Source organism: Oncorhynchus mykiss, chromosome 7, assembly GCF_057628025.1.
Source record: "Oncorhynchus mykiss isolate SJ-2025 chromosome 7, ASM5762802v1, whole genome shotgun sequence".
NCBI lineage: Eukaryota > Metazoa > Chordata > Actinopteri > Salmoniformes > Salmonidae > Oncorhynchus > Oncorhynchus mykiss.
Window position 1 is genome coordinate 7,998,758 of NC_143028.1, and position 23,531 is coordinate 8,022,288.

Consider the following 23,531-nt stretch of genomic DNA (forward strand, 5'->3'; position numbering starts at 1 on the left):
TCTGTCAAATTAATTATGTGAGAAATAACAGTGGAAACGTTTTTATGCACAAATATTGATTTAATAATGATCATATTAAAGTAAACTTGGAGTCACGCAATGACGTGTGGTCCTGCCACTACGACTCTGGAAAGTACGCAGTTTATTAGGTTACAGACTAAATAAATGATGAACTTCACAGGGTGGTGAAAGTCCAAGGTGATGAGTTTGATGCTCCTTTCAAATAAATATTCAGGGTCATATTCTGGTGACATGATGATAGATAGTTGGCTGCTGTTTGACAAATAAAAAAAGAATCTGACTTTTGTCCATAATAATCTCATCATGTACGCTATGCCCACACTGTATCTGAGAGCTGTTGGCTAGAGGGCACATTTTTGGGTGAAAAACCATCAGTAGAGTTGAAAATGGGATGGGAAACCCACTTAAGTTGTATTTTTTATTCAGTAGATGGGAAATTAACTGCAAATGTTATTTTTATGTGCACCAGGTCATCACGCACAGGCTTTTATCCGCAACAAGTCAGTTTAATGGAAACATATTTCTGGTTTTTTATGCAAATTTTAGAATATTCTCATGAAAATCTGTCGCCAATTGGATGGAAACCTAGCTAGTGTCTTTTCCCCTTACACTGTGTACAAGACAGTAGTTTTGGAATTGTTAGTTAGATTACTTGTTATTACTGCATTGTCGGAACTAGAAGCACAAGCATTTCGCTACACTCGCATTAACATCTGCTAACCATGTGTATGTGACAAATAAAATTTGATTTGATTTGATTTGAACCTTCTTCAGGTTCTGTAATCGGCTTAACACTGTTGGCATTGTTGCCAGCCGTCCCTGAGGACGGAATAACAAAGTTTGTCTATAAATCATCTCCCCCAGTTAAGTGCTGTATGACTCCTAGCCTGTCTGTAGTGGGTAGTGGAGCTTACAGGTAGTGGAGCTTACAGGTAGTGGAGCTCTCAGAAGAAATACCTAGCCACACAGAGAATTAAGTTCCTATGATATTCTGAGTTATTCAGATACACATCTAATACAGTCTAAAATTTGCTGATGATTTCAGATGTTCAAACAAAACATGGAAGTTCTGATAACTCAAAATGTTCTGATTGACAGATCAAGTAAAGAATAAGACTCACACTGAGGCGCATTAAATAATTGGCTTTTGGAACATACAAACTAGCAAGGGGTAACAGTGACAATCTTTATCCACAGTGTTACCTCTATGGGTGACATTTTGACAGTGCAAAAATGCATAGATGTAAAGATAAACCAAAACCAAACAAATTATTTCAAATACTCATCAAGGCACTTCATTTAAAGCACATTTTCCTTGCAGATTCCAACTGCATCATACACATTTTATATATGTTAGTCCACACATTGCTCACTTTAAACTCACATTAGTAATCACCTTCTCATGCTGTATGTAGACGTCACTAAAACATGTTCTTCAAATAAATTCCACCACAAATAATATGAGAAACTCATTTCTGGCAACATCTCTACATATCTGCATGGTCAAAATGTCCCCATAGAAGTACCATGTAAAAGGTGTGTTAGGGTTACTACCTGTGTTAGTGGGATGATTGTTATTATTCTGATTCCTGGAGTAATCACTAGAAGACTTCTCCCCTACAGTGCTATAAACTGTATCCATGGCAACCCCAGATAGAATCCCTGAAGCTCCACGTTTGGTGACCTGATCATCCCCTACAGCGCAATAAACGATATTTGGGGCAACATCATTTTGATTGTTGCCTGTGTACCGTGTAAAGCTACACCATCCATCAAGATTGTTTACAACAAACAGTAGAAGAGGTTCCTTGAATTTAGGAGGTATTTGCCCTTTTAAGTTTGCATAAGGTTATGATGATAAAACTTGGAAATATTCTGGGTGTCGGGATTACAGCTGTGCATTCTCACACACACACACACACACACACACACACACACACACACACACACACACACACACACACACACACACACACACACACACACACACACACACACACACACACACACACACACACACACACACACACACACACACACACACACGAGTAAAAGTTCCTAATTAAATGTAAACAGATTTCTGGTGATGGCCACTGTAACCTCTCACACACAGAAGGAAATCAACTACAGCCTCTCTCCTACTGCATAAAACACTGCTTAAAGCTACAATATGTAACTTTTTGGGAGACCCAAACAAATTCATAGAAATGTGAGTTCTAGATCTTTCATTCTCATTGAAAGCTAATCTAAGAAGCAGTAGATAGATCTCTTCTATGCTTCCTGTTCTTTTCTTCTTCTTTTTTACACCAGCTTCAAAACAGCTGAATATCCAATATTTTTGGTTATGGAAAATATATTACATTTCTGGTTTGCAAAATATATTTCATTTTTGGTACAATGATTATCTACACAATGACTGCTTGTTCTTCACATGGCCTAATTTTAGTTTAACTACTAGAATTTTAGAAATCAGGAAATGGCGGAGTGATTTCTGCATAGTTCATCTTTAAAGACGTTTTTTCTGCTTTATACAGCCTAAAATGAACTTGATTACATGCCTGGTCCTGGCTGGACTCCATCACTGCCTTTAGATGAGGAGAAGAAAGAGAAGTTAAGCTTAACATTCTCATACACAGACCACATTAGCATTTGTTATGTTCACTTCTGGATGACAATGAAAAGGATGATAAGTGACAGAATTCTGGGTGAATGCCACTGTGTCTTCTTACAATCAAACTTTGACTCATCGTTAGGACTGTTGGATCTACTAGGTTTATCTGCAAAAGCGAACAGAAGGACAAACTTTCTAATCAGATAATTTCTAGTAACCCTCTAGGTCATGTGTCGAACTCATTCAACGGAGGGCCGAATGTCTGACGATTTCCAGGCTGCGTTCCAAACACGTAAAAGACACACCATCCTCCGCCTTACGCCCTTGGGGGAATCCCCGCAGCCATCTTTGCCGTCGGTCCAAACAATTAGCCAAGCAAGGAAGTTGGCAACATAACCCCTCAGACCTCGTTTGTGATAGTGTGCGAGTGTATAATTCTGTTCACTCCCGGGCCTGAAACGCCTCATAATACAATTCGTGATGATTGTACATCTGCTAAGAGAAGTCAACCTAAACGTAAAACCAACATCAATATGGAGAAGTCAACATACATAAGTAAAAAATAATGTAAATAAGTTAATAATTCACCTGACGGCACAAACATCTCATAAAAGTAATGATGTTTTTGTTTGGTTAGCTTTCAACTTTCCCTGACATCACACATAATACGTTTGGATTTACCCAATATCGTTGGATGGCAAGTATTCGATGTCTGCGGATGCGTTGTCTTCTAGTCAAGATAGGAAATGCTATCATAAATGACTGTAGAGCATATAAAGCACCCACACAACAGCTACCGGTGGTTCCATGACGACTGAAAACACAACCGTGGGACAAATGAGAGACAAATGTCCTGGCAAGGGCGGTCCATTTAACATTCATTCATTCATTCATACATTCCTCCCTTGCCCTTCAAGTGTCAACTCGTCAAACGTCATCAGAAGTGTCCACTTAATTTGAGGGCTGGGGGTGTGCCTTTTACGTATTCGGAATGCAGCCCCACCCCTGTTCTAGATGAACCCTTTATATTTGTAATGCACAGTATAATGTATTTAGCTTTTAAGAATCAGTCAGTTATGTGAATCATCCGGAACAGATATGCATTGGGTGTACTGTAACTGCCAAAGCACTGATTCCAGATCTGTTACAGGTTAAACCATCCGCTTAAGTCTCATACACACCTCCATTCCCCTGCAATTTGTCTGTGTCATCATCCCCTGTTTTGATGGACAGTAGCCTAACCGTCTCTGCAGAATCACAGAAGGAAAACATTAACTACAGCCTCTCTCCTACGACCTCAAATGCTACTTAAGAAGTTACTTCTGCTTTATACAGTCTTAAGTCTACTTGCCTTGTTCTGTCTGGACTCCATCACTGAGTTTAACTGAGAAGAGAGAAAAGTTGAGCTTCGCATTCTCATACACAAACCATATTAGTATTTGTTGTGTTCACTTCTGGATGACAATGAAAAGGATGATAAGTGACAGAATTCATGGTGACTGCCACTGTGTCTTACCATCAAGTGTCATTGATTTACACAGCAACTGCCTACTTAAAGTAATTTACAGAATTCAAATAAAATAGATTGATTGCTATGTTCTTGTGATATTCTGAGATATGCAGATGAGCATCTAACTTCTAATGCTACTTCTGCTTCATGACGTCTTAAATTAGCTGGAGGACTTGCCTGTGGTTTGGTTGTTTCCATCACTGGATCTAACTGAAGAGAGAATAGATCAGTTTAGCATTCTCAAACATCTTTGTTGTGACAATATTGAATGATGATGATGCAACTATTGGATTTGTAACATAGATCAGGGGTAGGTAACCCTGTTCCTGGAGTGTGCAGCAGGATTTCGTTCCAACTAGGCGCCACACCAGACCAACTGAGCTAATTGATCACTTCAGTGATTGCCTAAATTCAACGCACTTGGTCTTCCAGGTTGGTTAAATCAAAAACATGAAGTTCCCACGGCCCTCCAGGACCAGGGTTGTCTACCCCTGCAGTAGATTAATGGTTTAACCATGAGCTCTTAAAGACACAAAACCTGCAATGGACTTGAGACATTCTGAAACAAACCACATCTCTGAACCAGCAACTATCATATAAAACAAAACAACATGGAAACAGTTCTCAGAACTGAAAATGTCCTGAATGAAGATTGTGAAGTAATTGGCTTTTCAACAGTACAACCTAGCAAGGGGCGACAGTGACAATCTTTATCCACAGTGTTACCTCTATGGGTGACATTTTGACAGTGCAAAAATGCATAGATGTAAAGATAAACCAAAACCCAGAAGGTTATTTCAAATACTCATCACAAGTACATCATTTAAAGCACATTTTCCTTGCAGATTCCAACTGCATCATACACATTTTATATATGTTAGTCCACACATTGCTCACTTTAAACTCAGTAATCACCTTCTCATACTGTATGTAGACGTCACTAAAACATGTTCTTCAAATAAATTCCACCACAAATAATATGAGAAACACATTACTGACAACATCTCTAGATATCAGCATGGTCAAAATATCCCCATAGAAGTACTAAGTAAAAGGTGTGTTAGTGTTACTACCTGTGTTAGTGGGATGATTGTTATTATTCTGATTCCTGGAGTAATCACTAGAAGACTTCTCCCCTACAGTGCTATAAACTGTATCCATGGCAACCCCAGATAGAATCCCAGAGGCTCCACGGTTGGTGACCTGATCATCCCCTATAGTGTGATAAACAGTATCCGGGGAAAATAATTCTGATTGTTACCTGCATCCCCTGTAAAGTTTCACCATCCATCGACATTGTTTACAGCAAATAGAGTAGAAAAGGTTCCTTGAATGTAGGAGGTATTTGCCCTTTAAAGTTTCCATAAGGTTATGATGAGAAAACTTGGAAAAATTCTGGGTTGTTGAATTACATCTGTGAATTCACACTCTCTATCACAGTGCATGGAAGGTTGTGAATATACTGTATACATGAATAATGCTGTGTCTGTACTTTGGGGACCCCGTTAGCAGGTTGAATATGGACCAGTTAAGGTAACACTTACCAAACCTTGCACAAAAAAACTTTCTCAAAAAGTCAATCCAGGTGTTATGGGGATATCCTGAGAGGAAAAAATACAAAAATGTAAGACATTATTAACATTTTCATTCAAATGGTTCTTTGTTTTCACTGGAATCCAAATGTTCTACCATTTTTGTGAAGCAGTGAGTATGAAGAATTGAGACAGGAAGAGACAGAGAATTATCTTACTTGTCTTTTTCTTCCACACCAAAAGTCCTGAGGAGTAAAAAAATCTATGTTTTAATCAGAGTGAGAAATACCTCTTAAAGTACAAGTCTGCATTAACCATTTTGTCAGCTGTTGAGTATGACTTCACCCACATTTACATGCTTAAGCTGCAATAAAAATACATCATTTCTGAAAGCACCAATAAACAACATGCATACAGTACCTGAACAAGGCCGACTTCAAATGACAAGATCAATGTGAAAGTAACCAGTGCATAAAACAGCTGACGACAAATGCAAACTATGCTCGATAAATCCTACACGTGCGTTGAAATAAAAGGCATACAACTAAGTCCTACAATCAACAAGGACGCACAAAATATACACATGCTTTTTTGAAGGGAGCTAACATGCTGAACACCCCACTGCTGTTGCAAAATAAACGTACACATACTATGCACTCAGAAAGTATTCAGACCCTTTCCCTTGTTCCATATTTTCTTACATTACACCTTTAAAAAAAATATTTGATCAATTTTAGAATACACACAATACCCCGTAGTAAAACAGCGAAAACAGGTTTTTAGAAATGTTTGCAAATATATAATAAAATAAAAAACAGAAATACCTTATTTACATAATTATTCAGACTCTTTTCTATGAGACTCGAAATTGAGCCCATGTGCATCCTGTTTCCATTGATCATCCTTGAGATGTTTCTACAACTTGATTGGTGTCCACCTGTGGTAAATTCAATTGATTGGACATGATTTGGAAAGGCACACACCTGTCTATATAAGTTCCCACAGTTGACAGTGCACGTCAGAGCAAAGACCAAGCCATGAGGTTGAAGGAATTGCCCAGAGCTCAGAGACAGGATTGTGTCGAGGCACAGATCTGCAGAGGGTACCAAACATTTCTGCAGCATTGACGGTCCCCAAGAACACAGTGGCCTCCATCATTCTTAAATGGAAGAAGTTTGGAACCACCAAGACTCTTCCTAGGTCTGGCCGCCCGGCCAATCTGAGCAATCGGGGGAGAAGGGCCTTGTTCAGGGAGGTGACCAAGAACCCAATGGTCACTCACAGAGTACCTCTGTGGAGAAGGGAGAACCTTCCAGAAGGACAACCATCTCATCAGCTCTCCATCAATCAGGCCTTAATGGTAGAGTGGACAGACAGAAGCCACTCCTCAGTAAAAGGCACATGAAGCCCGCTTGGAGACTCTCAGACCATGAGAAAAAAAGATTCTCTGGTCTGTTGAAACCAAGATTGAACTATTTGGCCTGAATGCCAAGCGTTGCGTCTGGAGGAAACCTGGCACCATCCCTAAGGTGAAGCATGGTTATGGCAGCATCATGCTGTGGGTATGTTTTTCAGCAGAAGGGAGACTAGTCAGGATCGGGGGAAAGATGAAAAGTAAAGTACAGTGTGACCCTTGATGAAAACCTTTTCCAGAGCGTTCAGGACCTCAGACTAGGGCGAAGGTTCACCTCTGGAGAGACCTGAAAATAGCTGTGCAGCGACACTCCCCATCCAAGCTGTCAGAGCTTTAGGATCTTCAGAGAAAAATGGGAGAAACTCCCCAAATACAGGTGTGTCAAGCTTGTAGCGTCATATCCAAGAAGACTCAAGACTGTAAACACTGCCAAAGATGCTTCAACAAAGTACTGAGTAATGGGTCTGAATACTTATATAAATTTAATATTTCTGTTTTAAAAATTTTATAAATTAGCAAAAATACAAAAAAACTGTTTTTGCTTTGTCATTATGGGGTATTGTATGTGGATTGATGAGGCAAAAAAATCGATTTAATACATTTTAGAATAAGGCTGTAACGCAACAAAATGTGGAAAAGGTCAAGGGGTCTTAATACTTCCTGAATGCACTGTACAAGTCATTCAATGATTTCATCCAAAATGATTGCGCGTGTCAATGAGTGTCAGGACATGTATTTTGGGGAAGTTGTTCAGTTGTGTTTATTTTTATAACAATACATGAAACCAAAATGGCACTAGCCTCCTGGGCCAATTAAGCTACAGCTATCACAACCTATATTTTAATAGCAATAAAATAGCTTTTGGTTTCCAATGGTCACCAAAAAGGAGGACTCCACCAATTCCCTGGCTATCAGATTACAACAAGGATTACAAGGGCGAGTTCAAATCCTGACATAAGATTCAAAGCAATCGGCGACCGGCCTAAATTGCTGACCGGCAAAACAAACTGGTACTCTGTGTTCTCCGCTTTCTAAAAGTGAAAGAAAAGGTAACATGCTGCTGCTCTCTAAGCCATGCCATCCAATACTCTAAACAGACGTTGCATTTTAAATCGGGATTGGAATGATTTTAGTCTACTTTCTTAAATGATTGTTCTTGAGCTACCCTGCTAATCCAAATGGAATGCCTGTGGCTATGTGTTCAGCCTACGTAGCAGACATGAGTTTTCTGTAAAAGTTGAGCCATTCAATAAAAAACAAATAGGATGGATGTAGCCTATGACAAAGGTTAAAATATCCTAGCCAGCGATTTCACATCGAATAGCCATAGTAAACTAAACATATTTTTAGGTTGACACAAAGTATTTACCATCCTTTTTGCTGATTAATTCAGACTGGACTAATCCATATTGTGCCGGTCCAAACTGGTGCCTCCCTGTGACACATTATGAAGACTGTGCCCTACGGCAGGTGGTGCATCTAACCCCTTGTCTTGACTGTAGCAGTAGCCTGAACACTACTGTAAATACAGCTATAACAGGTAGAACAGGTATCCCCTTCAGGGGGTATAGCTCACTGTTGTTGGTGCTGTTATGTCAATCTGTGCTTCAGATGTACATGTGCAGTGCTCTGTTACTGTTACTGTAGATGTGCTGTTCTTACCTGTTACGACGGCAGCAAGCACTAATATGACAACAACAACAATAGTACTGGTATTGGAAGGCTCTGAAATGAAAACATGTTTTATTGATACTTTGACAGGAGTTGATCAGGAATTCTACATAGTGCAGCATTCAAAATGTCCTACAACACTAGCAGTGTTACTGACATATCAATACATAAGACTGTAACACACTTATGAGTGTCCACTCACCTGGACCAAACACCTCTCCAACTGGCTCACTGACTTTCCCTTCCCCACTAACAGCATTATTCAGCTTGCAGATGTACTTGTAACCGTTGTTTGATTGGCCAGTGTCGCTCTTAAAGACATTAAACTGTTTTACTCCGACTTCCCACGCCCCCTCTGCCACTTTCCATCTGTAGGTGACGGGTTCAGCATCAGTGGTGTCACCTTCACAGGTCAGAGTGCAGGAGGTTTGGTTGGCGTTACAGGAAGAAGTGATTTTGGGTTTGGGGACTGCCTCTGTAAATAGAGGAAAGAAACAGGAATCATTTGGGAAAATACTTGAGGCACTACAATAACCTGCTGTTTCTACACAACCATGCACACACATACACACACACACACACACACACATACATACACACATGTACGTACACACACACATGTATGCGCACACACATAGAAACACTTACTGATAACAGATAGTGTATATGTCTTGTCAAGCAGTTTGCTGTTGAACTCCACAGAATAAACTCCACTGTCTGTTTTCATCAATCCACTGATTTTCAGCTCTCCAGTAGTATTGTCCAGGGTTGTACGCTCTTTGAAGGCAGCATAGATGTCCAGACCACCAAAATCCTTGTCCCATTCTGCCACCTTGTTCTTCCCATGCTTCCATAGGATGCTTGTGATGGGGTCAGTCACTGTGGACTTGTCCGGCGTCAACACGAGCTTCCCTCCCACTTCATGATAAAGATCTGGAAAAGCAGACATTTCATACATGTATCAGAGTATCAATGTATCCAGGGGAACACATTAGGGTTAGGGTATAAATATGTAGTCCTAACCCAATTGGCATTGAACTGTCATTATTATCAACCTTTACTGTTTATGTCTAGAATTCGTCTTGCTGGGTATAACTGGTCTATGTAGTGTCATGACTTTGGCCTGGGGGTAGGTTTATGACAGTCATAAATACCTCTTTCCCCCTTTTTTCTCTCTCTACACTACTGATGTTACATTTGCAAAACCCTTGGTTAACATAGAGATTCTGGGAACATCAGAAGGTGGGGGGAAATTAACTATATTCTGGTAATCTGACCAATTGAACATATGCGGTGGTACTTAATGAATATGATGTCTGTTCGGTTGTCATCTGAGATATTCTCATCAATGATCAGATGACAAACTCTACAATGGAAAGTCTACACATCAGAGTTATCGGATTCACATGGAATTGTTGCTCAATTTAAATGTTTGAATATGAAATTATTCGTGATGGGATGAATTGTGATTTTAGCTTCTAAAATGTGAGATTTGGGTTTTCATAAGATAGGGCTCTGCTCAATCAGTGGCCCGCCCCTGTGAAGGGACATGGGCTATAGAACTTTTTCAAACAAGCCCCTTTTCTTTTGTGTAACAAGCTGTCATATCTGTTCCGCCCGCTAGGGACGTTTTCCTTTATGACGTCATTTATAATCAAGTTATGATTTAATTTTGTGTATGTGTAATTCTGTGTGATTAGTTAGGTATTTAGTAAATAAATGATTAAACCCAATTTTTGTATTGCTGATTCAAATTGTTAGCCAGGGTTCATGCAGATAACCAAGAATTGACAACTTTCAGATGAGACTGAATTAAGATGACGATTAATATTGACTGCTATGGATGTAAAATATTACTAGGTCTTTAAGAGTTTATTCGGAAGATAACAGCTCTATAAATATTATTTTGTGGTGCCTGACTCTCTAGTTAATTACATTTACATGATTAGCTCAATCAGGTAATATTAATTACGGAGAAATTATTTTATAGAATAGCATGTCATATCACTTAATCCGACATAGCCAAAGATACGACAGTAGTCTGACCACTTTGACTAGTATGTCCCCCCTCACCACCACTGGAGCAGAAATGTATCTAGACTACACCACAGATTAAAGTCTTTGTCTACACCCTGTCCCCTATTATATCACTAGCAAGGTTTCCATCCAATCTGCGACAGAGTTTCATGCTATTACTCTAAATCTGCATAAAACAATAGGAAAATTCTCCCACCACAGAGATGCTCCCATCAAACTGACTTTTTGAGAATAAAAGGCTGTGTGTGATGACGTACTGCACATGAGTGTATGGAACTCCCTTCCATCTTATATAGGGCAAGTGAACAGCAAACCTGGTTTAAAAACAACAAATAAAGCTACACCTCACGGCACAGCGCCTCTCCCCCATGTGACCTACTTGTTGTGTATGTACTGACAAAAAAAAAATACTTTACAATTTACATACATTTAAAAACATTAACATGTAGTGTGTGTGCATCTATCAGTTATACATACAGTGGGGCAAAAAAGTATTTAGTCAGCCACCAATTGTGCAAGTTCTCCCACTTAAAAAGATGAGAGAGGCCTGTAATTTTCATCATAGGTACACTTCAACTATGACAGACAAAATGAGGAAAAAAATCCAGAAAATCACATTGTAGGATTTTTAATTTATTTATTTGCAAATTATGGTGGAAAATAAGTATTTGGTCAATAACAAAAGTTTCTCAATACTTTGTTATATACCCTTTGTTGGCAATGACAGAGGTCAAACGTTTTCTGTAAGTCTTCACAAGGTTTTCACAAACTGTTGCTGGTATTTTGGCCCATTCCTCCATGCAGATCTCCTCTAGAGCATTGATGTTTTGGGGCTGTTGCTGGGCAACACCGGCTTTCAACTCCCTCCAAAGATTTTCTATGGGGTTGAGATCTGGAGACTGGGTAGGCAACTCCAGGACCTTGAAATGCTTCTTACGAAGCCACTCCTTCGTTGCCCGGGCAGTGTGTTTGGGATCATTGTCATGCTGAAAGACCCAGCCACGTTTCATCTTCAATGCCCTTGCTGATGGAAGGAGGTTTTCAATTAAAATTTCACGATACATGGCCCCATTCATTCTTTCCTTTACACGAATCAGTCATCCTGGTCCCTTTGCAGAAAAACAGCCCCAAAGCATGATGTTTCCACCCCCATGCTTCACAGTAGGTATGGTGTTCTTTGGATGCAACTCAGCATTCTTTGTTCTCCAAACACGACGAGTTGAATTTTTACCAAAAAGTTGTATTTTGGTTTCATCTTACCATATGACATTCTCCCAATCTTCTTCTGGATCATCCAAATGCTCTCTAGCACACTTCAGACGGGCCTGGACATGTACTGGGACACGTCTGGCACTGCAGGATTTGAGTCCCTGGCGGCGTAGTGTGTTACTGATGGTAGGCTTTGTTACTTTGGTCCCAGCTCTCTGCAGGTCATTCACTAGGTCCCCCCGTGTGGTTCTGGGATTTTTGCTCACCGATCTTGTGATCATTTTGACCCCACGGCGTGAGATCTTGCGTGGAGCCCCAGATCGAGGGAGATTATCAGTGGTCTTGTATGTCTTCCATTTCCTAATAATTTCTCCCACAGTTGATTTCTTCAAACCAAGCTGCTTACCTGTTGCAGATTCAGTCTTCCGAGCCTGGTGCAGGTCTACAATTTTGTTTCTGGTGTCCTTTGACAGCTCTTTGGTCTTGGACATAGTGGAGTTTGGAGTGTGACTGTTTGAGGTTGTGGACAGGTGTCTTTTATACTGATAACAAGTTCAAACAGATGCCATTAATACAGGTAACGAGTGGAGGACAAAATGATTTTCTGGATTTTTTTTGTCTCATTTTGTCTGGCATAGTTGAAGTGTACCTATGATGAAAATTGCAGGCCTTTCTCATCTTTTTAAGTGGGATAACTTGCACAATTGGTGGCTGACTAAATACTTTTTTGCCCCACTGTATGTATAACTGATAGATGCACACACACTACATGTTAATGTTTTTAAATGTATGTAAATTGTAAAGTATTTTGTCTGTAATGTCACCATTGGCGTCGGCTAATTGGGATCCTAATCAAATCTAATCAAAATCACACTAAATGTACTTTTTCGCTTATATTTTCATGTACGGGAATAAAAATCTAAAGTTCAACATGTTTCCAGCGTATTTTCAACTCTATTGATAGTTTTGTAACAAAAACTGTTGAGTTAAATAACAAAATGCCTACTCTGGTCTTGGCACGTGGGTTCTAGGCAACCACACTCAGAAATATTGCTGGTAAGCTGTGCTGATAGGCTGTGCTGGTAGGCTAGTCTAAATGATGACATTATTACAGCAGTCAAGTATCAATAATCATGTCACCAGAATAAGACCCTGGATATTCATTGGAAAGGAGCATTAAGATTGCGTGCACTTTCCCCACCCTGGGAAGTTCATCATAACTTATTTCCAGGGGCACCACTTTGTTTTTAGAAGTGGGTGGGAAATAACTTAGTAGGGCGTCTGGGGGTCTCAACATTTGTTGGGGCATCTACAGCCAATTTCCTGCATTTTTACACAATCCACTATGCCGTCTCTATTTAGAACAAAAAGTAAGCACAAATGCCCACAATCATCAAGCTACGTAAGAAATCAATATTAAATATGTTTAAGTGAGACTAAACTTGATCAAAAGTAATTCAATAATAAATATTGTGTTGCACCTTTAACCAATAGCCTAACAAATGAACAACTCTTGACCCCCACCAGCCCGACCGCCACCAGTCCGACCCCCACCCCAGTCTAGTAAATAACTCAACTCTCTCCAAACACAAGTTCCTTCCCAGTTCCTACCTTTCATTTTCTTTGTTCACAAAGGAACATTTTGGAAACAAAAAAACACACACAAAATAACACATACGGTCTATCCATCCATCCATCCATCAATAGCTTAATGTGCTTTCCTGTACAGTTTCATGGCCTGGTCAAGTTCGGCCCTCTCGTTCCCTTTGCAGCCAAGGTACAACATAGACATGGATGGAACATTGGTCACTTTATTAATGTTTACATACTGTTTAACCCACTTCATATCTATATACTGTATTCTAGTTAAGGCCATCCTATTCAACTATTGCTGTACATAAACTATTCTATCCTACGTATTCTTCACATAACGGAGCATTCGGAAAGTATTCAGACCCCTTGACTTTTTCCCCATTTTGTTGTGTTACAGCCTTATTCTAAAAGGGATTACATTTTTTTCATCAATCCACACACAATAACCCCATAATGACAAAGTAAAAACAGGTTTTTAGAATATTTTGCGAATTTATTAAAAGTAAAAAACTGAAATATAACATTTACATAAGTATTCAGACCCTTTACTAAGTACTTTGTTGAAGCACCTTTGGCAGCGATTACAGCCTCGAGTCTTCTTGGGTATGGCGCTACAAGCTTGGCACACCTGTATTTGGGGAGTTTCTCCCATTCCCCTATGCATATCCTCTCAAGCTCTGTCAGGTGGTATGGGAGCATCGCTGCACAGCTATTTTCAGGTCTTGAGATGTTCAATCAGGTTCAAGTCCAGGTTCTGGCTGGGCCACTCAAGGACATTCAGAGACTCCTACATTGTCTTGGCTGTGTGCTTAAGGTCGTTGTCCTGTTGGAAGGTGAACCTTCACCCCAGTCTGAGGTCCTGAGCACTCTGGAGCAGGTTTTCATCAAGGATCTCTCTTTACTTTGCTCCCTTCATCTTTCCCTCGATCCTGATGAGTCTCCCTGTCCCTGCCGCTGAAAAACATCCCCACAGCATGATGCTACCACCACAATGCTTCACCGTAGAGATGGTGTCAGGTTTCCTCCAGACGTGACGCTTGGCATTCAGGTCAAAGAGTTCAATCTTGGTTTCATCAGACCAGAGAATCTTGTTTTTCATGATCGGAGAGTCCTTTAGGTGCCTTTTGGGAAACTCCAAGTGGGCTGTCATGTGCCTTTTACTGAAGAGTGGCTTCCGTCTGGCCACTCTACCATAAAGGCCTGATTGGTGGAGTGCTGCAGAGATGGTTGTCATTCTGGAAGGTTCTCCCATCTCCACAGAGGAACTCTGTCAGAGTGACCATCAGGTTCTTGTTCACCTCCCTGACCAAGGCCCTTCTCCCCCGATTGCCAGGCAGACAGCTCTAGGAAGATTTAAGAATGATGAAGGCCACTGTGTTCTTGGGGACCTTCAATGCTGCAGAAATGTTTTGGTACCCTGTCCCATATCTGTGCCTCGACACAATCTTGCCTCAGAGTTATACAGACAATTCCTTCAACCCCGTGGCTTAGTTTTTGCTCTGACATTCACTGTCAACTGTGGGACCGTATATAGACAGGTGTGTGCCTTTCCAAATCATGTCCAATCAATTGAAATTACCACAGGTGGACTCCAAACAAGTTGTAGAAACATCTCAAGGATGATGAATGGAAACAGGATGCACCTGAGCTTAATTTAGAGTCTCATAGCGAAGGGTCTGAATACTTATATAAATAAGTATATAATTTCTTTACAAACATTTCTAAAAACCTGTTTTTGCTTTGTCATTATGGGGTATTGTGTGTAGATTGATGAGGATTTTTTGTTATTTAATCCATTTTAGAATAAGGATGTAATGTAACCAAATGTGTAAAAAGTCAAGAGGTCTGAATACTTTCCGAATTCAGTGTACACCTCAAATATCCAGCAGCATACCACCCTGCATACCACTGCTGGCTTGCTTCTGAAGCTATGCAGGGTTGGTCCTGGTCAGTCCCTGGATGGGAGACCAGATGCTGCTGGAAGTGGTGTTGGAGGGCCAGTAGGAGGCACTCTTTCCTCTGGTCTAAAAAAATATCCCAATGCCCCAGGCCAGTGATTGGGGACACTGCCCTGTGTAGGGTGCCGTCTTTCAGATGGGACGTTAAACGGGTGTCCTGGCTCTCTGAGGTCATTAAAGATCCCATGGCACTTATCGTAAGAGTCGGGGTGTTAACCCCGGTGTCCTGGCTAAAATCCCAATCTGGCCATCAAACCATCACGGTCACCTAATAATCCCCAGTTTACAATTGGCTCATTCATCCCCCTCCTCTCCCCTGTAACTATTCCCCAGGTCGTTGCTACAAATGAGAACGTGTTCTCAGTCAACTTACCTGGTAAAATAACAGATAAATAAAAATACATTAACACAAAGAAATAGCCAATCCTCCATATAATTAATATCATAGGACTAAAAGTACTGCAGATCTCTTTTACCTTGCACACAATATAGCTGGGTCCCCCCGTCCTGTCCCTAGGGGTCCACCACCCTGCAGCGCCCCACCCAACACACCTGACTCAGCTTTAGGATCTTCGTGAAACATATATTATTAGTTGTGGGTGTGTTAGGCTAAGGCCAGAGTGACCACCCACAGGACTGCAGACTCCCAGCAGCTAGGGATAGGTATCTCCCCTGGCGTGGGCATGTTTTCAACACAGACTCCTTTAGTCATACTGAATTCCAGGCATCTAGGCCTTATGAAAGTTGCCCAGTATACCCTTAATCTGGTAATAGATCAAAGCTAGTGATACATAACCAACTTTCCAATTAATGGCAATACATTTCTTATCCTCTCTAAATGCAGTTTCTTCAGATAAGTCTCCAATATCAACATTTAAAGTAAACAGAAACAGGGAGAAGGGAGAATCTGTAGGACTGCTGAGATAAAAGAAGATACTCTTTGTCAGAATACAGCCAGCCTTCACAAGACCATAATATATGCAAATATGTCCCCTTTTGTGTTTTACACCTCCAATTGAGGAATGACATTTCCGAGTGCATGTTATTCAGTTACCCTGGCAAACAGAACGTTCTATAGATGGTCTTAAACTGCAGTAATTTATGTCTGAGATGATATGAACCTGACTCATTGTTTTACATGTTTTGTGTCATCGGGAAAAGCTTCTATTAACCCTTGATACAGTTTGTAAATCAACTTCGGAGGTTTGTCAGACTGCCTTAAAATAGCATCTGGCTTGTCCAGGGTTTGCTGCACAGAGAGTGTTGTATCTGTAAAAAATTCCCCTGAGATCCATCACAGACTGGTCTTCCCTGACTGCCTGATCCTGCTGAGACCCCTGTCACCATCTGAATCTCCTAAGATGAGGCATGACAAAGAATTACCTTGGTGTACATTTATACATGATAACATCCAAGAATAGAATCAATGGTTCATTAATTGAAATTGTCATTATTCCCAGATCCCAGAATGTAGCTTTAAGCTTAAACTGCTGTCCTGTAGCTACTGTAGGTGTACCCATCAATTCAATATGGAAGTTTGTATCATTCACTGATATTGTTAATATACTGCTAAATTCACTGTAGTCTGGTCTTCCCCGGCTGTCTGACCTGCTGGGACCCCTGTCACCATCTGATCCTGCTAAGACATGATGAGCATAGTGTTGTGTACTGACTGTACCAGAGGGCTGCTTTCACGCGGGTCCTCTGCGGGTTCCGACAGAGATCATTGCGGCTCTGTCTGCAGGTGGGAGCGGGTGGTCAGATAGACGACTTTGGGATGAAAACACTGTATTTAGGTTGTCCCATAGATTATTTGGAAACTGTCCTTTTTCTGCTTTGTATGTGTTAGCCTACCTATTGTATTAAAATCACATCGTTTTTGCATTATTCAGACACTCAGAATTCACTGCTTCAACTTCAGTAGCCTACCTCTTCTAGTTGGGCCTGAGAGTTCCAGTGTGTCTAGTGTGTGTGGACTCATTGAGATAAGAGTAGGCTGCCTATACGAGTGGAGAACCAGGTGGCAGTTAACTTAAATAAAAGAGCAAAGAGGAAGAGGCTAAGCGAGAGGGCTCACTCTCGCCAAAATCTGTCCTGAATAAACCCAACACGTTTCCATGGGACATAAACTTGTCGCCTGCATTCCCGCCTTTGGGGCAACTACTCACACCTCGTCATTATATACCAATCTCTGGTTTCAGCCACTTGCGAATTAGAAAGGAAAATTGGCGGGCACACAGCTCGCTGTTCGGATGCAGCCTTCCCCTAAAGTACTACTGTCAAATCTACCATTCCAGTGTTAATGCTATTTGTATTTACTTCACCACCATGGCCTATTTATTGCCTTTACCTCCCTTCTCACCTCATTTGCTCACATTGTATATAGACTTATTTTTCTACTGTATTATTGACTGTATGTTTGTTTTACTCCATGTGTAACTCTGTGTTGTTTTATGTGTTGAACTGCTTTGCTTTATCTTGGCCAGGTCGCCAAGATAGTTGTAAATTATAACTTGTTCTCAACTTGTCTACCTGGTTAAATAAAGGTGAAATAAAAAAATTAAGTAAATGGATGTTTTGCCAAAATTATATAATTACTCCTGTCTAAATAAAATAATGCGAAATATTTTACCAGAGAGCTTGACTTAGCCACAGAGCTGTGGATTGTTTCAAATCAAAATGCACATGCCTATGCCTATTTGGGAAGCCAGCAATTTGCTCAGCGTGTGGCAATATGTCTAGCTGATTATTGAGGTGTGGCGGTCAGTGGAAAGCATCTAAAATGTGTGAAGATAATGTGTCTTGAGAATCATTTAAAATATTGAGAAAATAATAAGGTGAGTGAAACGGGTGTCGTCGTCGGATGAAAAGGAATCGGACCAATGTGCAGCGTGGTAAGTGTTCATGACTTTTTATTTAAACTGAACACTAAACAAAAATAACAAAGTGAATAACCGAAACCGAAACTAACCTGTAGGGTGCAGAACACTAAACAAAAATAACAAAGTGAATAACCGAAACCGAAACTAACCTGTAGGGTGCAGAACACTAAACAAAAATAACAAAGTGAATAACCAAAACCAAAACAGTGCTATCAGGTGCAAAACACTAAACAGAAAACAACTACCCACAAAAACCATGTGGGAAAAAGCTACTTAAGTATGGTTCCCAATCAGAAACAATGATAGACAGCTGTCCCTGATTGAGAACCATACCCGGCGAAAACAAAGAAATACAAACACGTAGAAAAAATAACATAGAATGCCCACCCAAATCACACCCTGACCAAACCAAAATAGAGACATAAAAAGCTCTAAGGTCAGGGCGTGATAGTTCGTCCCCCCCCCAAAGGTGCGGACTCCAGCCGCAAAACCTGAACCTATAGGGGAGGGTCTGGGTGGGCATTTCTCCGCGGTGGCGGCTCTGGTGCGGGACGTAGACCCCGCTCCACCTCTGGCTTGGCCCACGAGGTGGCGGCTCTAGTGCGGGGACCCTCGCAGCAGGCCCCGGACTGGGCATCATCGTTGCGGTCCCCGGACTGGGCACCCTCGTTGCGGAGCTCTGGTGCGCAGCCTTGGCACCACTCCTCCAGGCTGTATGCCCACTTTAGCCCGGCCCCTCCAGAGTGCAGGCACAGGTCGAACCGGGCTGTTGGGGAGCACTGGAGAGCTGGTACTTACCACTTGCACCTCTCCACTTGGCTGAATGCCCACTTTAGCCCGGCACGGGCAGAGCGCAGGCATAGGACGAACTGAACAGTCCCAGCGCACCGGAGACACAGTGCGCAGAGCCAGCGCAGGATACCATGGGCTGAAACGGCGTACCGGAGACCAAGCGCGCTGAGCTGCCACAATCTGCCCTGGCTGGATGCCCACTCTCGCATGGCACTTGTGGAGAGCTGGCATATAAGCGCACCGGGCTATGAGCGTGCACTGGAGACACTGTGCGCTTTACCGCATAACACGGTGCCTGACCAGTACCATGCTGCTTCCGGTAAGCACGGGGAGTTGGCTCAGGTCAATAGCCTGACTCCGCCAATCTCCCCGTGTGCCCCCCCTGCCTCTCGTGCCTGCAGCGCTGACTTGCCTCATACCACCGCCTCTCAGCTTTAGCTGCCTCCAGTTCCTCTTTCGGGTGGCGATATTCCCCAGCCTGTCTCCAGGGTCCCTTTCCGTCCAGGATCTCCTCCCATGTCCATGAGTCCTGAACCCTCTGCTCCTCAATACCACACTGCTTGATCCGTTGTGGTGGGTAGTTCTGTAACGGGTGTCATCATCGGATGAAGAGGAATCAGACCAAAGCACAGTGTGGTAAGTGTTCATTACTTTTTATTTAAACTGAACACTAAACAAAAATAACAAAGTGAATAACCGAAACCGAAACTAACCTGTAGGGTGCAGAACACTAAACAGAAAACAACTACCCACAAAAACCATGTGGGAAAAAGCTACCTAAGTATGGTTCCCAATCAGAGACAACGATAGACAGCTGTCTCTGATTGGGAACCATACTTAGGTAGCATTTTCCCACCTATGTTTTGCTGGTAGTTACTTTCTGTTTAGTGCTTTCTGCACCTGACAGGACTGTTTCGGTTTCGTTTTGCTCTTTGTTATTTTGTTCTAGTGTTCAGTTTCAATAAAAGTCATGAACACTTACCACACTGCGCTTTGGTACGATTCTTCTTCATGCAACGGCGACCGTTACAGTGAGGGGTGTGTGGGGAAGTGATGGGTGTCTTTCTCCAGAATGCATGCACTCAGCTCTCCAGAATGTGCTCCGCAGTCTCCCGCCAATTATTACACATTCATTGTTACATTGTGTGAATTTTGTATTGTCTTTTGTTTGAAGTGCTCCATGTGAGCAATGAGTAAGTGTGGTTTCTCTCTCCTGATAACGTTGAGGGAGCGTGTGTGCAGAACTAATCAGTTGAATGGGCCTTTGATATCCATCAGTGAGCACGGCTTGCGCGTTCACACATTTTTTTATGGGTGTTATAGTAAAGACCATAGGCAGCTCGTGAGATTGAAGTTTGAGGAAGCTTACAATGTATCTTACCTTTTCTACCGATCTGCATGAAGGTTCTGATTATTTTTATATGCGCATTTTCGTGGAGCAGTTTCATTTCAATAATAACGTTTTCGTTTCTCAAAATCGTTGGCAAATGGTTAATTATACAAATCTCAAAGTTAAAATTCAACTAAAGCTGTGTGGACACTACACAACTTTCAAAATCCTAACAACACCGAACCTCTCACATTAAACAACTGTGTTTCCTGTCATTTTTTGGTGTTGCCAGTGTAGTGGTGCTCACACTAAACGATGTGGCACAGACGGAGGTCACACACTACAAGATTCTTCACTTTGTCGTGAGGACGTTTGTCCATATCACCGGCCCTGCCATGATCACACAGGCCCTTCTGTAGGTTTACGCCTTGGTTAGGCCAGGGCTGCGTTTCAAACTCAGAAAAGACACACTCTCGTCCACTTACCCTCGCCGTATGTCCTTGGGGGAATCCCTGTCACCATCTTGGACATCGGTCCAAATGATTAGCCAAACAAGGGACGTTTGCAATGTAAGCCCCTCAGCCCTTGTTTTTGATTGAGTTTGTGAGTGTACAATTATGTTCACGTCGGGGCCTGAAACGCCCCATAATTAAATTCGCAATGATTGTACATCCACTAAAAAAAGTCAGCCGAAACTTAAAACCTCAATGTCAATATGGATAAATCAACATAGAAGTGTAAGTAAAAACTCATGTAAAAAGGTTTGAAAATGTGCAAGTGTTTGGAAGGAAGCCCAAGACTTAATATTCAATCACTTCCCAAAGTGTGTGTGTGTGTAAAAATAATAAGGGTGCGGTCCTTATTTCTCATCGTTTAAAACCATTCTGACTTTCCATGTTGAAAATCACTAAGAAGAGCGGGTTTAGGCTATTATCCATAATGTCGATATAAAGCTTCTTGTTTCAGATTGCTATGTTTTTCAATGATGTGAATAACACTTGGGCGGCTTCCTGTATTCTTTAAGTTGCAACGCACATTGTGTTAATAAGGCACATTGTAACATATCATATACCTATTGTTCATGATAGTCAAACATTATGTGATAATATTGTAGGCTATACAGGAAGCACACTATAGCACACAAATAACATTACAAATATTAAGTAGGGCAAAAACTACGTTCGGCCTTGCCAATCAACTTACCTCCGGAAACCAACTTTTGCGCCAGACAAATCCAAAAGTATAATCCGATGAACGTTAGTTTGGGCATATTTGCTCATTCGTTTGTTTGTTCAGATAATAAAAGTAAATTCAAATTATATATGCCAAAACATTGTGTGGTTCATAGTCTACCCTACTTCTGATATTTTATTTCCTAAGGCTGTGATAGTGAAAGTAAACTGTGGTTTAGTTCCTCCTTATTCATGACCTCTTGGTGGAAAATAAAATAAAGGTCCATTTGACTTGTAAATGACGGCGGCAACTAAATAATATTTTATAACAAACACATTGCATTATTGTTTATATGTTATAATAACTTTAATAAGCATTTTTTTCTAACCAGTTCTGGAATATTCCTTCTTCAAGTCTTGGTCTTTGGCGCCTCCCAGTGTGTATAATTGGCTGCAACGCACAGAATTCCATATATCTAGTTTAGAATTGATAGAATCTCTGCTATAATGTAACAAAACTTGGCAATACTGTCATATTCAAATGTAAATTAATAACTATAGTTAATTTAATTGCTTTCCTGTCCACTGAGTGTAAGAGAGATTTTAACTCACCAGCCTATAGCCATTCATTCACAGGCCTATATGGCATGCACACTAAAACATTGACAATATTAAATATTTTCCTCAAAACATAAACTCAGCAAAAAAAAGAAACGTCCTCTCACTGTCAACTGATTTTATTTTCAGCAAACTTAACATGTGTAAATATTTGTATGAACATAACAAGAATCAACAACTGAGACATAAACTGAACAAGTTCCACAGACATGTGACTAACAGAAATTGAATAATGTGTCCCTGAACAAAGGGAGGGGGGGGGGGGGGGGGGGGGTCAAAATCAAAAGTAACAGTCAGTATCTGGTGTGGCCACCAGCTGCATTAACTATTGCAGTGTATCTCCTCCTCATGGACTACACCAAGTTCCTGGACATTTATGGGGGAAATGGCCCTAGCCCTCACCCTCCGATCCAACAGGTCTCAGACGTGCTCAATGGGAGTGAGATCCCGGCTCTTCGCTGGCCATGGCAGAACACTGACATTCCTGTTGTGCAGGAAATCACGCACAGAACGAGCAGTATGGCTGGTGGCATTGTCATGCTGGAGGGTCATTTCAGGATGAGCCTGCAGGAAGGGTACCACATGAGGGAGGAGGATGTCTTCCCTGTAACGCACAGCGTTGAGATTGCCTGCAATGACAACAAGCTCAGTCCATGATGCTGTGACACACCGCCCCAGACCATGATGGACCCTCCACCTCCAAATCGATCCCGCTCCAGAGTACAGGCCTCGGTGTAATGCTCATTCCTTCGACAATCATTTTTTGAGACGAAACCGTGACTCGTCAGTGAAGAGCACTTGTTGCCAGTCCTGTCTGGTCCAGCAACGGTGGGTTTGTGCCCATAGGCGACGTTGTTGCCGGTGATGTCTGGTGAGGACCTGCCTTACAACAGGCCTACAAGCCCTCAGTCCAGCCTCTCTCAGCCTATTGCGGGCAGTCTGAGCACTTATGGAGGGATTGTCCTTTCCTGGTGTAACTCGGGCAGTTGTTGTTGCCATCCTGTACCTGTCCCGCAGGTGTGATGTTCGGATGTACCGATCCTGTGCTGGTGTTGTTACACGTGGTCTGCCACTGCGAGGACGATCAGCTGTCCAACCTGTCTCCCTGTAGCACTGTCTTGGTCGTCTCACAGAACAGACATGGTAATTTATTGCCCTGGCCACATCTGCAGTCCTCATGC

General features: G+C 41.6%; 1 protein-coding gene across 1 annotated transcript in view; it reads right to left on the minus strand.

Moving 5' to 3' along the window:
• Positions 1-22,177, minus strand: part of LOC110527331 (uncharacterized) — a 63,314-nt gene extending 41,137 nt beyond the window's left edge. Inside the window, exons 1-11 of the mRNA XM_090242188.1 lie at positions 21,764-22,177; positions 9,408-9,692; positions 8,962-9,234; positions 8,751-8,813; positions 5,893-5,919; positions 5,687-5,743; positions 5,216-5,356; positions 4,320-4,352; positions 3,984-4,016; positions 3,814-3,879; positions 2,580-2,606 (exon numbers count right to left, since the gene is read on the minus strand). Of these exons, the coding sequence (XP_090098314.1) occupies positions 2,580-2,606; positions 3,814-3,879; positions 3,984-4,016; positions 4,320-4,352; positions 5,216-5,356; positions 5,687-5,743; positions 5,893-5,919; positions 8,751-8,813; positions 8,962-9,234; positions 9,408-9,692; positions 21,764-21,830 (1,072 nt within the window). The 5' untranslated portion in view covers positions 21,831-22,177. The remainder of the gene's footprint in view (positions 1-2,579; positions 2,607-3,813; positions 3,880-3,983; positions 4,017-4,319; positions 4,353-5,215; positions 5,357-5,686; positions 5,744-5,892; positions 5,920-8,750; positions 8,814-8,961; positions 9,235-9,407; positions 9,693-21,763) is intronic.
• Between the last annotated feature and the right edge of the window lie 1,354 nt (positions 22,178-23,531).